The sequence below is a fragment of the Phocoena phocoena genome, chromosome 17 (genome assembly GCF_963924675.1).
Source record: "Phocoena phocoena chromosome 17, mPhoPho1.1, whole genome shotgun sequence".
Classification (NCBI taxonomy): domain Eukaryota; kingdom Metazoa; phylum Chordata; class Mammalia; order Artiodactyla; family Phocoenidae; genus Phocoena; species Phocoena phocoena.
This window is the reverse complement of record NC_089235.1, coordinates 80,030,853-80,046,725: the sequence shown is the minus strand read 5'-3', so window position 1 is coordinate 80,046,725 and position 15,873 is coordinate 80,030,853. Positions and strand designations below refer to the sequence as shown.

Genomic DNA, 15,873 nt, shown 5'->3' with positions numbered 1-15,873 from the left:
CGGGAACCGGGGCCATACGCCCGCCCGGCCGGCCGCGCGGGGCGGGCGCTGGGGGCGGGACCGGCCGGGCCCTCCCCTTTGTCTCGCCCGCTCGGCACGCGCAGGCGCGTTGGCCCCGCGCGGCCCCACCCCGCGCTGCACGTCACCCGGCACGTGCCGGCCGGTGTGCTCCGCCCGGGCCCGCCGAGTCCACCGGAGCTGCAGCGGAGGGGGGCGGGAGCCGGCGGCGCTGTGCCCGGCGGGTTGCTCCAGCTCCTCCGGGAAAGGGCGAGCCCCGCGGGGGTCTCCCACTGTCTTCTGTCCACCCGCGGGGAAAGTCGCGCGGAAGGCCCAGGCAGCGCAGCGGGCCGTGCGCGCGGGCCGCGTCCCCCGCGTCCCGGCGCGTGGTAGAGCCCGCTGCTTCACTTCCCGTGCGCGGCCAGCGCGGCCCTCCCTTTTCTTTGCCGTCGCGCGGCGCCGAGCCCTCAGCGTTGGTCGCCGCGTCCTTGGCTGGCGTGTGAGTACCTAGTGTTGCGCCGCCAGGCCCTGGGGCCCGGGGAAGGGACGGCCCGCGCTGCGCCGGCAGGGACTTGGTTGGAGAGCCGCCGGCAGGCCGGCTCCGGGGCGCGGGGCCGGGTGCGGGCTAGCGGCCGCGCAGAGGGGCGGAGCCCGCGGGCCACGTGCCGGCCGGACCCCTGCGGCTGCCCCGGCGGGAGGGCGGCTGCGGGAATGTCGGGGCCGCGCTGGTCTCCGCCCCGGTGGGTGACAAGGATGTCTGCCCACCTGTGACCCGGGCCTGTAGTCCCCCCGTTTCTTTATCGACGTTTGTGGAGCACCTACTTCCTGTCGGTTCTGGGCTTGAGGGACAGGCACGGACCCAGTCTTCGTGGAACCTGGAGAGCTCACGAACTCGGGGAAGGATAAGGATGTGATTGCTGGGTGACTGAAATACAGCGTTCTCTGAGAGGGATGGAGGGCCTGGATTTGGATAAGGTGATCCGGGCAGGAGGCGATGTCGAAGCCACTCTCTGAAGGGGAGGAGGGTATCTTCCTGAAAAGTGGGCACTTTCAGTGGAACGAAGAAGAGAAAGCCTTGTCCTGGAGCCAGGGGGTTGGCATGGGGCGGGGACCAGCATGACAGGGTTTTCAGAGTGAAGGGCCACCCTGGAGCAAGAGAGCTGTTTGTGTGGCTGGACTTTGGGGTGGTCCCTGCCTGTCGCGAGAGCAGATTGACCCTGGCAAGTAACTGGTGAGGGAGTAGGCCTGGCCTGGGTCGGGGAAGGACCCGGTCTTGCCTCAGAAGCAGCTCTGAACACCCCTAGCTCCTAGGAAGCCCTCAACCATAAGTGGGTTGAGCCCCACCGCCGTGCTCAGCTCCAGACGTAGGGGTTCCCTGAGAAAGCTTGGCACACAGACTCCGAGGAGCAGGTGCCCTGTGCCACCTCTGCGGGGCAGTCAGGCCTGGGCCCTGTGCCAGTGCCGGGGTGCCCTGCAGCTCTCCATCTCCTCACCTTGGAGCGCCACTGCTGTGCCTTCCCCTAGAGGAGCCTGGGGGGCAAACACGCTTGACCAGTGTTTTTGTGAATGAAGGTTTCTTGAAGGTGATCCTAAATAGGCGGCCGCAAAGAACGTCCCCAGTGCGCCGCGCTCTGGTGTCAGCTTTTCAAGGGCTGCAGGCAGGAAATGCTGGCATGAGCCCTGGCCCTGTGTCCCTATTTGAAGATGGCACGTGTGAATTTGAAGTGGGGGGCAGTGTGAGATTTGTGTGAAGGACAGGCGTCAGGATGAGACGCGGAGTCCCAGATTCTCACCTCACCGACCCGGAGCCTCAGTCTACCCCACTCCCGTCTCCCAGCTGTGTGAGGTGTCAAGTGTACTCAGAATGGTTGAGGAGGCGCGTGCAGTGCTGGAGCCGCCCTAGGGAAGGGGGCACAGGCACCTGGCGGTCAGGGCAGATAGACCAGGGCACCACAGACTGGGATAGAAATAGAACCAACGGCCACGGCATTGTAGCACAAACGTCATGCGGCTGGCTGGGCCTCAGGTGGGGTGACTTGGGCAGCCGCAGTGTGAGTGCTGAGTCTTGGGGTGCAGGGGCCCCCCTCCACGCCAGCAGGACAGGTTGGCATTTTTGAGTGGGGCTGGACTGTCCAGGAGTCAGAGGTGGGGAAGCTTCTGAGTAGGAATTGGGGGCTGTGGAGTTCGCCTCTAAAGGAAATCCGAGGGCAGCACTCGCGTCCAGTTGCCCCACTACTGGCTTGTTCTCATCGGCTGAAGCGTGCTGAGTGCTCGCCGCCTTCTCTTGGACACTGCACGCGTGGAGGCTCTTGTGCAGCACTGGTCCAGGCCGCGCCAGCCGGGGGCCCCATCTCCCCACACCGCACACCGATTCCCACTTCCTGTGGAAGGGGGGCAGAGCGCTGAGACCTCTGGGTGGATGACCTGGGAGCCCCTGCCTGTGTGTGACTGCGATGGGGTCACATGGGCACCTGGTTACCTGAGACTGTTTGGAGGATGAGAACGAGGTGTGGAGGATGGAGCTGGGGGAGGGGGCAACCCTCACCCCTCCCAGAAACCTTCCCCATTCACCCAGCCTCACGGGGACCTCTTGGCAGATTGGTGGGCACGGCTCTGCCGGGCCGTGTCCTCACCTTCAGGATCCTCCAGCGAGGAGTATCCTGGTCAGGGAGTGCTGCCAGGTTCCCTGTACTGGCACTGCAAGAACTGCCCTCCCAGCTGGGCAGAGGCTGAGAAGGACTCCGCAGCCCCCAGAGTCCCTCAGCACAGCCAGGAGTGCTGATTCGCACTGGCGCTGGGCTGGGGGAGTTGCAGAGGAAGAGCTGCTCGCTGCCTTCGCCCCAGATCCTGGTGGCTGGGTGGGCCGTGATCCCTCCAGGGCCTCCCACGCCTCAGTGCCCCCTCTTATGGGAGTGGTCTTGACATGCTTTATGCCCCAGGGCTGGTCCTTAGTGTCAGGCGGCTTGCTCTTGGCCCTGCAGGTGAGGAGTACAGGGTGGGACCGCTTCCTCTGCGTCCTGGTTCTGCTCCCTGTGTGCTCCAGTGTTGCGGGGGGTGGGGGGGGGCGGTGGAGGCCCGACTGCTCCTATAGGACGCCCGGCCCCTAGCCGAGAGTTCTGTGCTTCCCTGGTGGCATCCTCGCGGGAAAGTGTTCAGACTCAGAGTGGTTCTTCTACTGGGAGAGGTGGGCCCCTGCCTCTGACGTCGGGGGCTGTGCCGGCTGTCCTGGGGCCTCATCCTCCAGCAGCCCTGGGGGTGCTCTTGGCCCCATCCTGGCACTGGCTTTACCAGGCAGCCCTCAGCTGTCTGTGGTCGTCTCCCCAGGTGACAGCGCTCCTGTGTGGTGTCTCTAGGGAGTCCTCCTCCCGCCAGAGCCTTGCCACACGAAGCCCCTATGGTGGGTGTCTGCGGAGAGCCTGCCTGGGACCTCCGTGCACGCCTGTCTCCTGCCTGCTAGCCTCTCTGTTTGCCCCGCAGGACACCTCGTGCACCCTGTCCTGGGGTGACTTGATGCTGGCGCGCTGGCTGCGGTGTGGGGTAGACAGGGGAGGCCAGGGGCCTAGGTGGCAGGGCTGACTGGGTCCTCAGCCCCTTGGTGCCGCCTCTTGTGGATTCAGGGCCGGGCACCCCGTCTGTCCTCTTGTGCACCCTTCGGTGCTGGCCTGCGGGGACGGCACACCCTGCCCACCTGGCCTCTCGCCCCCATAGTGGCCCTGCTGAGGGAGAGGCCTGTCCGGCGTGGGCACTGGGGCTGGGTGGCTGCCAAGACCTTCAGCCAGGTCCTTGTCGTCCTACACCTGGTCCAGCGGTCTGGACCCAGTGGCGGTGCGGGGATGGGGAGAGCCCACCCAGCACTGATCCACGTGGGCAGCGGGGCACTCGAGGTGCTGGCTCACCTCCCCAGGTTGGCTCAGCTCAGCGAGGAGCTCAGATGGGGCCTCCCAGGGCTGCCTGGCTCCGGCTAACAGGAACCCCAGCATCTGCGCATTTCGAGTGATGAAGGAGCAGCAGCTGCCCCCTGGGATTTTGGTGGTGGGTCTTGGCTCCGGTGCTCGCCTTTGTTCCCCAGCAAGCTCGCCTCCACGCCGCCTCACCGAGCAGCTTCTGAGAAGGCCCCCCAGCCTGCTCGGGCCGCCCTGTCTGACTGCCTCTAACTCTGCTGCTTTCTCTTCATGCTGTCCTAGGAGATCAAAGTGAAAGTAAGTACTCGCCCGTCCCAGGCTCCTGTGTCCCCTTCACCCGAGCCAGGGGACCCCCAGCCCAGCCCTCACCATGCCTGGCGAGTCCTGACACCTCTGGGGCCAGGCTGCCGGCCTCGGTTTCCTTGTCTGGACCTGTTGGGTGTGGCCTCAGCACCTTCCTGGGCTGAGCCAGTTCCTGCCTCGGCAGTAGGGTGGGCACCCCGTGAGCAGGTCAGGACTGGCGTGCACCTTCCACACCTCTGGGCAGGGCAGGGTGCCGCCGCCCCAGCCAGCCCCTGGTCTCAGGCCCTGTCCCTTGCTCACGGGCATCTTGAGAAGGGGCCTCCCCTCCCCCGAACTGTGACCCTTAGAGCTCTGAGCAGAGCCTGGTTTGATGTCAGGAGCCGAGGACAGCGTTTAGGCCACTAGGTTCACGTAGGGCTTCCGCACTGGGGGGTCAGCCTGGTGGGCAGGGCTGAAGGGGCCAGACCAGCCCTGACCCGCGCTGCGCTCCTTTGGTGAGGGTCTGCCAGAGAGGTCAGAGGGCAGACAAGCCCAGCCTGGTAGGCCTGCAGCCCTCGGTTACAGTGAGTGATGTCACAGTGCCCCGCCTCCTGGGCATGGGCTCCCGCCCCCCAGCACTGCCTCTGCAGTCAGCCTGGCCTTGGTAAGTGCTGCTGGCCCCGGGGAGGGAGGCTCGAGGGGGTGGCCAGAGACCTCTCTGAGCCTGGGCCTCCGCCCCTGCATCGGGTGCTGTGAGAGACCCCTGCGAGCCCCTCAGAGCACAAAGGGGAGTCTCCCTGAAGTCCCAGGTCGGTCGGGACTTGGCCCACACGTCCCGGGGTGATTGGAATTGGGTTTTGGTTTTGGTCGGGGGGCTGTAGACCCTGCGGTGAGTGGCAGGAAGGCTTTGCTGTCCCGGGGTGAAAGTCTGCCCCCTCGGGGGGCCTCCTCCCTGGGGTGAGGGCCCAGCAGGTCTGCCCTCGCTTAGGCTTCACCAGGTGACCTCGCAGCAGCAGGAGACACGGGGGCCATCCTGAGAGCAAGCTGCGTAGCCCCAGGCAGTCGGCCTGGTGCTTCTGCTTCTGGGCGGGCACAGGGTCCAGAGTAGGGTCTCAGAGGAGGAGTCCCTGTGCTAGTCAAGGCCGTCCTCTAGAACAGGCCAGCCAGGTGTGAGCTCGGGGACCCCTAGGTGCACCCTAAGAGCAGACTGGCCTCCAGGGCTTTCTGGGCTTGAGCTGCTTCTAGCCGGAGGCTGCGGTGGCCCAGGCCCCTTGGTTCTGCTGAATAGGGTCTGCTGTAGCATTCTGGGCTGCCCAGCAATGGGGCTAGCCTTTACGGGGCACCATGCCCGGGAGCAGAATGGGGCGCCCTGTGCCAGCGGCAGGGCCGAGGCCATCGCCTCGTGGCTGTTTGCGCACACCCCGTGGCCCAGCAGCCCTCAGTCTCGCACGGGGGCAGCAGGTGACGAGGGCTGCTCTGAGCTCAGGCCCCTGGACAGAGGCTTATCCAGTAGCCACAGCGGCAGGTGTGCGGAGCCCCTTACACCAAAAGGTGCTGGAGTGCAGGGAGGATCTCGCGTCCTAGGACAGGACTCAGAGGTTCCCACATGGTTCCTTTAGTTTAGGTGCACCCACCGGTGTGAGTTGATTGTCTCCTGGTCCGGAGGCATCGGCCGCTGACCAAGGAACCTGATTCTTAACTGCCAGAGCCACTGGCTTCCTTCCCTTTTAGACACTCACTCCCTGGCATCTCCCCTGATGTGGCCTCGCAGGGGTGGGTGCTCCACCCTCTGTTCCCAGGTGCCCCTTGGCTAAGATCTTCTAGCTTCCCTTGGAACATGCACTGCTCAGGATGGCGGTGTGGCCGTGCAGGTGGGGGATCAGATCAGGCAGAATGTGCCAGGAGCGGGGCCGTCCTCTGAGACCACCAAGTGCATTTCTATAAAACAGAAGCCCGAGTGCCTCAGGGAGGTGGCCAGGCTTAGCAAAAACACAGGACGTCCAGTTAAAGTTTCGGATGAACAGCGGCTAACTTTTCAGAATAAGTGAGTCCCTAATGTTTCACGGGACACACTTGTTCTAAAACTCATTTGCTGTTGACGTAAAAGTTGAATTAGCTGAGCGCGTCCTGTGTTTATTTGGCCGCTGTTCTTGGGGTTCACCGAAGAGGTTTCTGTAGCCAAAGAGGTTTGGAAAGTGTTCCCTGGGCCCCCTTGGAGAGCCTGGGTGCATGTTGGATGAGAAAAGGCAAGTTTTGCGGTTAGGAGGATACACACGTGCAAACACACCACGCATTACGTGCTCGTGCGTGTTTACTGCTTCCCCAGCTCCCCGTGCATGCTGCCCCTGGGCACCCCATCCGGGCGGCCGAGCAGGGAGGGGCGGGGGTGCCGTCTGCCCACGGCCCGCGGTGTTGCAACTGCCCTTTGTGCTTGCTTTTTAACGCTGCATGGAAGATGAGCGGGAAGGCCTCCTGTGCCCTGGAGACGGTCTGGGAAGACAAGCAGAAGTACGGGGAAGCCGAGCGGCGCTTCTACGAACACGAGGCCATGAGAGCCGCCGCCCAGCAGCTCCCGGCCGAGGCACTGGCAGTGAACGGGCCGGGCCGGGAGGATGAGGCCGAGGAGGCGGGCACCCCCGACGGCAACGGCAGCAGCGAGCCCGGGAAGAGCCACAATGGGAAGAAGCCGTTGCAGAAGCCGAGGAAGCGCTCCCCGAGGGGCTGGCTCAGCCAGGGGGACCTGGCCCTCGTGGGCCTCTCAGCCGACCACGTCTGGCTGGACAAGCCACTTTTCGACCAGGCGGAGAGCTCATACCACCAGAGGCTGGCAGATGCGGCCGCCCAGGCAGCCCGGCCTCCCGCCCTGGCCCCTGGGGCCCTCTGCGCCCTCGGAAGCCAGGTGGCCTGCCACCACGTGACCTGGGGTGTCTGGGTCAACAAGTCTTCCTTTGACCAGGCTGAGCGGGCGTTCGTGGAGTGGTCTCAGGCCTTGCTGCTGGCTGCGGAGGGGAGCGGCGGGCAGGGGGCTCCCGACACGGGCCAGTGGGCGGCTGCCTCCGACCTGCACCTCATCCGCCAGCCCAGCCCGCCAGCCAACGGCCAGCCCCCACTGGGCAGCCTGCAGGCGCTGGTGCGGGAGGTGTGGCTGGAGAAGCCCCGCTACGACGCGGCCGAGAGGGTCTTCTACGAGGCCCTGTTTGACGGCCACCCCTCTGGGAAGGTGCGCTTGCAGGAGCGAGCTGGTCAGGCTGAGGGCGCCCGGCGCGGCCGCAGAGACCGGCGGGGCCGCAGCGCCATGGGAAGCCGGCGGCTCGGGCCGCGGCGGGGGGACGGGGAGGCCTCCTCTGCCCTGCCCTACCGGTACTTCCTGCACAAGGATGCCGAGGCCCCCTGGCTCAGCAAGCCGGCCTACGACCGCGCGGAGTGCCGCCACCACGCCGCCGAGGCCCTGCGCATGGCCTGGCGCCTTGAAGCTCCATCCCTGGTTCACCGACCCAGCGCCCGGTCTGGCCCTTCCATGTCCAGCCTGAGACCCAAGTAGGGAAAACGTGCCGGGCGGGTGCCTGGGCTTCCCCGGGCCGGGCTGGGTGGCCGGCGTGCTCCCTTCCCTGCCCCCACCCTGGCGGGACTCCTCCCAAGACTCCTGGACCGGCTGAGTTGGAATCTGGCTCGGGTCGGGCAGGGATAGCTATCTGCCCCTGGGGCATTGCAGCCTCTGGGGTCACCCCCACCAAGTTGGTGGAGGGAAGGGGTCCACGTGGGCCTGAATCTGTCTTGCTCAGGGTTTCCCCTTTGGCCAGGCAACTTCCAGCTTCTCCCCTGACTCATGGGACAGGGGAGCGATGAAGGCTCCCGGCCCCCAAGCCCCACTGGGCCGCTTGCCGACCCATCCTGCTGTCTCCCCCATCTCCTTGTCCAGAACCACCTGAGGTGAGGTGGGCGTCTCAGGTGCTCTAGCACACGGCCGGTCCAGTGGCCTGAGTCTGGAAGACACCCACTGGATGAGGCCAACTTGCCTTCAGCCTGTGGACCCAGGGGTCTGGCCCCCAGAGCGGTTTATGCAGCGCCAACTGGTCGCTGGAGGCCAGAGCCTGGCCATGGAAGGGATCCCTTAGCCCACTGGGCTCAGGCAGGAGGGCAGAGACTGTTGGACTCAGGGCAGACTGGGGGCCCCCCAGTGGGGAGAGGCCCTGGGCCACAGGCCGGGCCAGAGGGGGTGTGGAGGGGCCTCCCTGGACCCCAGACTCCCGGCAGGAGCCCCTCGGCTCCTCGGTGGGGTTGGATGTGCTGCTTTGATGGGATCCTGGCCTTGGTGCGAGGGGCAGGGGGGCGTTCCCCATCAGGCAGTACGTGTGCGTGCGGGGTGGCGTGGAACTGAAACTGTTCAGTGATGCCTCTTGGAGCTGGGGTGGAGGAGAGTCATAGGGCTCCACCTCCCTTGTCACGGGGGTGCACTTGGTGAGGTCCAGTGATGGCCTGGGATCCACAGCAAAGAGAACTGGTGAGGTTGGGTCCTTTTCTGTCGCACTTGGTGAGGGACAGGGCGGCTCTGAGTCAGCAGACTTTGTCGTCTGTGAGAATTCGGGCTCTGGGCCCAGGTCCGTGGCAGCTCCCCCGCCTTGCCGAGTGGTGGGAAAGCAGCAGGCTGCAGACGTGCCAATACAGCGATTTGCAAAAGCGGACAGTGGCGGGACCTGGCTCACAGGCCGGCGTTTGCCAGGCCCTGGTCTAGAGCAGCAGTTCTCAGGCTTGCTGGTCTCGTGATGCTAAGAGAGCTTTTGTTTTATTAGTTTTTCCTACATTAGTAATTAAATGCAGAAGCACTTATTTGTTGAAAAATAATAACAAGCTTATTACACGTTAATGACGTTTATGCAAGAAATAACTTTTCTGTAACAAAAAAGGTCAGTGAACTAAGTGGCCTTGTTTTACATTTTTGCAAGTCTTGTGTCTGGCTTAATAGGAGGCAGCTGGATTCTTACACCTGCTTGTGCGTTATCCGTTGGTGTATATTGTCCGACAGATCCAGCCTTGAACAGTTGTGTGATTGGAAAGGGGAGGACCTTGGGGACCCCCAGGGGTTCCTGGCCATGCTTTGAGAGCCACTGGTCTTGGGGACTGGCCTGGGGACCACCCGCCTTAGCACTGAAGGAAGCCCACGTGGTGTGGGGGAGGGGCTTGCAGGCTCGCTGTGGTCCATGCTGAGAACCTCTGGTGCTCTGCCCTGGGCCCTGGAGCCCTTGTTACCCAAGGACCGGGACGGCCTGCCCTGTACCCTCGGGGTCCTGGCTGTTGGAAGGGGCGCTTGCGCAAGCCAGCCCTGGGGTCTGCGAGGAGGTGCCCCCTCCTCCCGGCCAGGCTGTCTTAGTCTCTCCTCCCCTCTCAACAGGAAAATGGCCACAAACTTTCTAGTGCACGAGAAGATCTGGTTTGACAAGTTCAAATATGACGACGCAGAAAGGAAATTCTACGAGCAGATGAACGGGCCCGTGGCCGGCTCCTCACGCCAGGTAGGGGCTGCTGCGCGTGGGGTCTCGGGGTGTCTGTGCCAGCACAGCGGGACACGCACGTTGGGCCCAGGTGGCCCTGCTGCAGGTGCTGGGGTTGGGTCTTCGGAGGGCGGCTGGCTGGCTCCCGAGGAGCTGGAGCTGCTCTTGTGTCCCATGTGGGCAGGGCGCTCCCAGCGTCTCTAGGTGCCCATCAGGACCTGCGACACGTGGCCCGGCTGGGCTTGCGGGCCACGTGCGCCTCAGGCCCCGTCGTCAGGGCCACAGGACTCCATCCTCTTCCGTCCTCAGGCCCGTGAGCTTTTGTTTTGTGCAGGGCTTTCCTGCTCTCTCCACAGGAGGCTGCCTTTTTAATTTTTTTTTTTTAAATGAAAGCATTGTTCTTCCTGCACCATCTGCAGGAGAACGGCGCCAGCGTGATCCTCCGTGACATCGCGAGAGCCAGAGAAAACATCCAGAAGTCCCTGGCCGGGGTGAGTACCGCCCTCGTGGCAGACGGTGTGCCCGGCGCTTCCCCCGGTGCTGCTGATGATGTCGCCCCTTGGAGCAAAGTCAGGGTGCGGCGTGCAGCGCTGTGTTCCCACACTGCCAGAGGAGACATCCTTCCTCTCGCGTCCTTGCTGGGCTTGCTGGCGGTCACCCGGGACTCCCCGCCTTGCCACGGCTGCTCCTGTGGACCAGGCCTGAGGCCTTTTCCTTCCTGCTCGCTCCCTGCTCCGAGAGTGTGAGGGGCTGGCGCGTGCTGTGCTTCCTCCCTTCCCTCTTAGGTGTGGCCCTCCTCGGAGAGATGGGTTCACAGGGTGTGCCGAGTCCCAAGTCATAGAGTCACCACCATCTTGAATTTGAGGCCCAGGAGGGGCCCTGCAGCCCAGCTCGGGCTCAAGGTCCCACGTGAGATCAGGAGAGGGAAACGGTCATGTCCAGTGTGTCCCTGGCCTGGCCGGGGAGTGTGTCCCTCGGAGTGGCAGCCCTGCTGCTCCACCTTCCTTCTCAGAGGATTGTCTGGGCTACAGAGTGGTGTCCCAGCCTCGAGGGCCAAGTGTCAGCAGAGCTGTGTTCCTTCTGGAGACTCCAGGAGAGAATCCATTTTCTCGCTTTTTCTGCCTTTCAGAAAGCTGCCCACATTCCTCGGCCTGTGGCTTCTAGCCAGCAGCGTCACGAGCTTTGACATCTATTTCTGTCACGTTTCTTTCTCTCTCCTGCTTCTCTCTTATGTGGACCTTTGCGATGACACTGGGCCCACCTGGGTCATCCAGGGTAACCTCCCCACGTCCAGACCCTCAACCTCGTCACATCTGCAAAGTCCCTTTGGCCACGTGAGGTCATCTTTTTACAGGGTTGGGGACATATTTGGGAACTTCCTGCCTGCCACAGCTGGCTCGGATATACTGGCTCCTGGCCATCAGCTGGGCGGCCCTGGGTGGGTGTCCCCCAGGAAGCGTTGCCACCACTGTCTGCCCAGCAGGCCCTGCTTTATACTTGGCCCCCACATGCTCCTGCCTTGCCTTCTGCCCATTAACCCCAAATCCCAACTGCCACCCTCTGCTTGCCTGAGCAAGTTCGGGCCAGGCAGCCACGGGATTGAGGTGGTGCAAGGTCTTCGCACTCGGGCCAGGCATGTCGGGCTCCAGTGCTCGGAAGGCTGCGGCCCTGGAGATTCTTAGGCTGTTAGAACTCTTCCCCCACCAGGCCTCAGGGCCCTGGCTGTTGGGGTCAGCTTCGGGGTCCCGGTCTTCAGGGAATTCACCTGGGCAGCTGTTAGGGCTTGGGGACGGGTCTGCTTAGGCTGCTGTAATAATGACACAGCACAGGCCAGGCGACCGAAACAACAGAAATTTATCTTTTGGTGATCAGGAGGTTTGAAGTCCAGGATCAGGGTGTGGGTGGGGTCGGTTTCTTTGGTAGACGGCTGTTTTCTTCCTGTGTTTTCCTTCTGTGTCCAAATTTTTTCACACGCGGACACCGGTCATTGGGTTAGGACCAGCCTAATAATGTCATTGTGACTGATGACCAGTGTGAAGACCCCATTTTCAAATAATCTCCCACTTTGAGGCCCTGGCGGCAGGGGCTTCCACGTGAACTTCAAAGGAACGTCCTTCGGCTGCTGGCGGCCCCGGGAAGGGTGCTATGGCCCAGCCCCATGCTTGGGCTTGGGTAGTGGGGCTCAGCAGACACTGGGATTCCAGAGGTTCCCGGGGACTGCGCGTGGCGCCAGGCACAGGGCTGGAGGCCGGGATGGAGGCTTCTGGATTCGGAACCTTGGTATGGCACCGCCCCCGAGGCCACCAGGTGGCTGCCTGCGGCCTGCTGTTGGGAGCTCAGACTGGCCTGGGTGGCCTGGGCCTGCCTCACTGAGCGCCCTGGCTTCCTTCTCAGTCCGGGTGGGCAGGGTGGGCCCAGGGCCTAGACACCGTGGAGTGGCCTGGTGCTTTCTGGGCCGAGCGGTGGTGACCCCATGGCCCCCAACAGCCTGGTCTCTCCCCTGCCACTTTGTCGTGGCCTTGCAGCAGGTGGGGCCTTGCCCTCCCGGAGCCTGCAGCCTCGGGACCCATACACAGTTGGTCCTCACTTGGTGGTGGTGCCGGGCCTGTGTCGGGAGGTCCCCGGGGCCGGGCAGCAGGCACAGCAGGGCAAAGGCTTGAGGTTCCAGCCTGCCTTGAGGCACCGGGACCTGGTTCATTTGCTTAGCGGGCACAGATCAACCGGGAGAGACGGCCTCGGGGCAGCTGCTGAGAGGGGGTGGGGCCTGAGGGTGCAGGTTGGCGGGGGCTGGCGGGGCTTCGTGGGGAACAGCTGGTCCAGGATTTCGTCCCTGTGCTACGGAAGCCGTTGGACCTTCTTAGTGGGAATGGTCCTGGGAGCTGAGCCGTGGGAAGTAGCTTGGAGAGGGGGTCACGTGCCAGGTGGCGGTGGCTGAGACTCGGCAGGGGTGGTCAGCTGTGGGTGGAAGGGGCTGCCATTTACGAGCCAGAGTAGGAGGTTGGGGTGGACACTTGGGTTGGTCTGAGGAGAGCGGTGGCGTGAGCAGAGCCCACCCTGGTCCTGGGGGCCGGTCAGTGCTCCTGCAGCCACGCAGTGCCACCTGGCCAGCTTTGCTGGGAGTCTGTGTAGTGGGAGCTGGTGGGTCTAGGAGACGCTGCCAGCTTAGCACTGCCCATCGGTCCCAGGGCAGGGAGCCAGGCACGTGTCAGCCTGTCCTGTCTGGAGACCTTCACCTTGGTAGTGCCCTGGCGGTGTGCAGACCAGGGGAGGAGGCCACCCCTATGGCTTCCCTGTGGCTGCTTGGTGGGTGGGCCCCAGGCCTTTATCTTGACTGGACATCGGAGGGGGCCAGCAGCCCTCTGGCAAGGGCAAGGTGCACTGAGCCCCACCCTTGGAGCCACTGCAGTGGGGGACAGGGGTGCTGAACGGCCTGCGTGCAGGCTCCTGGGTGTAACTCGGGCCTGAGCTCCCTGGGCAGTGCCGCCTGGGTCAGATGATGGGGGCTCCCGGTCAGGGAGGAGCCAGAGGAGGCTGGTGGCCAGGCCAGGGTCCCTGGGTCACCCAGAGCTTTCAAAGGCAGGCGGGTGTGTGGGGGTGGCTGCCCCCAGTGCTGTCCCCTCCTGTGTCCAGCTCAAGGCTGTGTTGCCCGGTGCTCCCGAGCTGCTGGGTCTGGCTGCCCCTGGAGCTGAGTCCTTTGCTTCCTCCCACCCACCAGGCAGCGGCAGCCACGGCTCAGCTCTGCGCCGCCTCCACGTTAGGGCCACCCTGGGCTCCTGCTTCCTGTCACGTGCCGGGCTGGGGATGCCACTGTGGCCTCAGGCTTGCAGGGCTTCCTCTCTCCTCGCCTGGGTGGAGCATGGCCGGCGGACCCCGTGGGGCTTGATGGGCTTCTCATCCAGCTTAGGGCTCTGCTTCAGAATGGCTGTGAATGGGGGGGACCCCAAGGAGCAGGCTAGGGTATGAGCCCTTCCTCTCCCCCTGCCTTGCAGAGCTCAGGCCCCGGGGCCTCCAGCGGGCCCGGCGGAGACAACAGTGAGCTGGTCATCCGGATTGCCAGCCTGGAAGTGGAGAACCAGAGCCTGCGAGGGGGTGAGGCCCTGGGCCTGACGGGCGGGGGGCCCCACCCCAGCACTTGCTGCCTGACCGGCATCCGCTTTGCCCCCGCAGTGGTGCAGGGTCTGCAGCAGGCTGTCTCCCAGCTGGAGGCCCGGCTGAGCGCACTAGAGAAGAGCTCGCCCGCCCACCGGGCCACAGCTCCGCAGACCCAGGTGAGGGCCCTTCCCCGCCAGGGACCCACACCTGGCGCTGAGGAGCGGGAGGCCGCGGGCTGCCCCCATGTGGGCTGTGGCCCAGGCAGGGGTGGAGGGCTGGAGGCCTGGCGTCCTGGCTGCACGGGCCCCCGTCTCCCCTCCTGTGTGGCAGCACGTGTCTCCCATGCGCCAAGTGGAGCCCCCCGCCGGGAAGGTGGCCACCGCCACAGAGGACGATGAGGACGACAACATTGACCTGTTCGGCAGCGACGAGGAGGAGGACCGGGAGGCGGCCCGGCTGCGGGAGGAGAGACTGCGGCGATACGCCGAGAAGAAGGCCGCAAAGCCTGCCCTGGTGGCCAAGTCCTCCATCCTCCTGGACGTCAAGCCTGTGAGTGGCTCGCCTCTGACCCTCCCCTCGCGGTGCCCTGTGGTCCTGGAGGGATCAGCGCCGGGCAGGGCAGGAGTAGACTCAGACTGTGTTGACGGCGGGAGCGGGCTCTGACCCAGCCCTCCTCCCCTCTCCTCCCTAGTGGGATGACGAGACGGACATGGCCCAGCTGGAGGCCTGCGTGCGCTCCATCCAGCTGGATGGGCTGACCTGGGGGGGCTCCAAGCTGGTGCCCGTGGGCTACGGCATCCACAAGCTACAGATCCAGTGTGTGGTGGAGGACGACAAGGTGGGCACGGACCTCCTGGAAGAGGAGATCACCAAGTTCGAGGAGCACGTGAGTGAGGGGCCCACACAGGGTAGGGGCCTGGGGTGTCCAAATGAGCCTCTGGCCAGGCACATGGGTGCTTGGGCCTTTGGGAAACAGGGCCCCGTGTGACCACCAGCCTCCCTCTCCACAGGTGCAGAGCGTTGACATTGCTGCTTTCAACAAGATCTGAGCCCCGGCACTGGCCTGAGCGTGTGAAGCCTTGCAGCCAATAAAGACTGAGATTCCAGCCCTCTGGCTCCTGTCCTGGTTTGGGCCCTGCTGGTGGGCGCATTCAGTGAGCCGCACTCTGCCAGGCCCCCAGCCTCACACTGGGCGGGCATCTCACGCACTGCTCCTGCACCAGTGGCCACTGCCCTTCTCCCCATTCTGGGTCTCTCCACAGCCCTCCTGTGGCCGTGTGACCCACCCCTCTGCCCCTCCTGTTCCCGACTCACTCACGTCTCAGTTGCAAGTGGGACGTCCAGGTCTACCTCTGACAGTGTACATTGTTTCCCTCACTGTGGGAGACATCCCAGTCTTCCACCATCTCCATTCTGCTTCCTTTCGCTGAGCCGTCCCCATGGGTACAGAAGTGCCAGTCCGGAACTATCCAGGGAAGAGGCCCCAGCGGCCGTCCTGGCCCTGCTGTTGTGACTACAGTCACGTGCCCCATCGGGGCTGACCTGTTCAAAACCCTGCCGGGTAGCCGACCGTTTCTAGGAAGGAGGCTGGACTTCTTCCCTTAGCCCCGAGGCCCCTGCTGCCTGCTGGAGACCTGGGCCCTTGACAGATCCCATGACACACTGCCCTGTGGAATTGTGCCCACTGTCCTCCCTGGGCCCCCACCCCCCTCCCCAGTCTGGGCAGGACTCGTGTCACTAGTGGTTCTTGCCCTGGACCCACCGTGGCTGGTGAGAAAGAGTGGGTTGTGGTTACTCTGGTCAGAGTTGGTGGCCTCAAAGGGCCCCCAGAGTCGTGGGGTTTAGCGTGTAAGACCCGAGAGCCTTCGGTGCCGGCTGGCGGTGGATGACCGGCCCCCTCGTTCTGTCGGCACCACCCTGCTACCCGAACAGCGTCGCGTGGGCCTTGCCCTGGTGTGGTGCCGGCCGCGAGCTGCCCTGCCCAGGCCTGGGGTGGCTTCTGGGCGGGCGAGGATGGAGTCCAGCTGGACGTGGAGTTCGAATTGCCCTCTTCCACCCTCTCCCCGCGCTCCCCGAACTTGGCCGCGCGGCCTGGGGCAGGACAGACCATG

The 15,873-nt window shown here is 64.4% G+C and overlaps 2 protein-coding genes across 5 annotated transcripts in view; one reads left to right on the top strand and one right to left on the bottom strand.

Annotated features, from left to right (window-relative positions):
- The window catches only part of ZNF623 (zinc finger protein 623), a 281,848-nt gene that overhangs the window by 44,975 nt on the left and 221,000 nt on the right, over positions 1–15,873 (bottom strand).
- On the top strand, positions 216–14,868 carry EEF1D (eukaryotic translation elongation factor 1 delta). Of its 4 annotated transcripts, XM_065895290.1 has the most exons (10): positions 216–496; positions 4,182–4,196; positions 6,637–7,718; positions 9,571–9,691; positions 10,090–10,161; positions 13,660–13,759; positions 13,838–13,938; positions 14,093–14,311; positions 14,454–14,648; positions 14,773–14,868. In XM_065895290.1, the coding sequence occupies exons 3-10, from the start codon at positions 6,637–6,639 to the stop codon at positions 14,809–14,811; spliced, it is 1,929 nt and encodes a 642-aa protein (XP_065751362.1). In that variant the 5' UTR covers positions 216–496; positions 4,182–4,196; the 3' UTR covers positions 14,812–14,868. The 4 variants fall into 4 exon arrangements, with proteins under 4 accessions (XP_065751362.1, XP_065751364.1, XP_065751363.1 ...); XM_065895291.1 differs by lacking the exons at positions 216–496; positions 4,182–4,196 and adding an exon at positions 4,822–4,845; XM_065895292.1 differs by lacking the exons at positions 4,182–4,196; positions 6,637–7,718.

Excerpts from the sequence above, each read along its gene's own strand:
- EEF1D (XM_065895290.1), top strand. The coding sequence starts at position 6,637 with ATGAGCGGGAAGGCCTCCTGTGCCCTGGAGACGGTCTGGGAAGACAAG. Across the intron at positions 7,719-9,570 it reads ATGTCCAGCCTGAGACCCAA|GAAAATGGCCACAAACTTTC; the intron begins GTAGGGAAAACG and ends CCCTCTCAACAG. Across the intron at positions 14,649-14,772 it reads TCACCAAGTTCGAGGAGCAC|GTGCAGAGCGTTGACATTGC; the intron begins GTGAGTGAGGGG and ends CCCTCTCCACAG.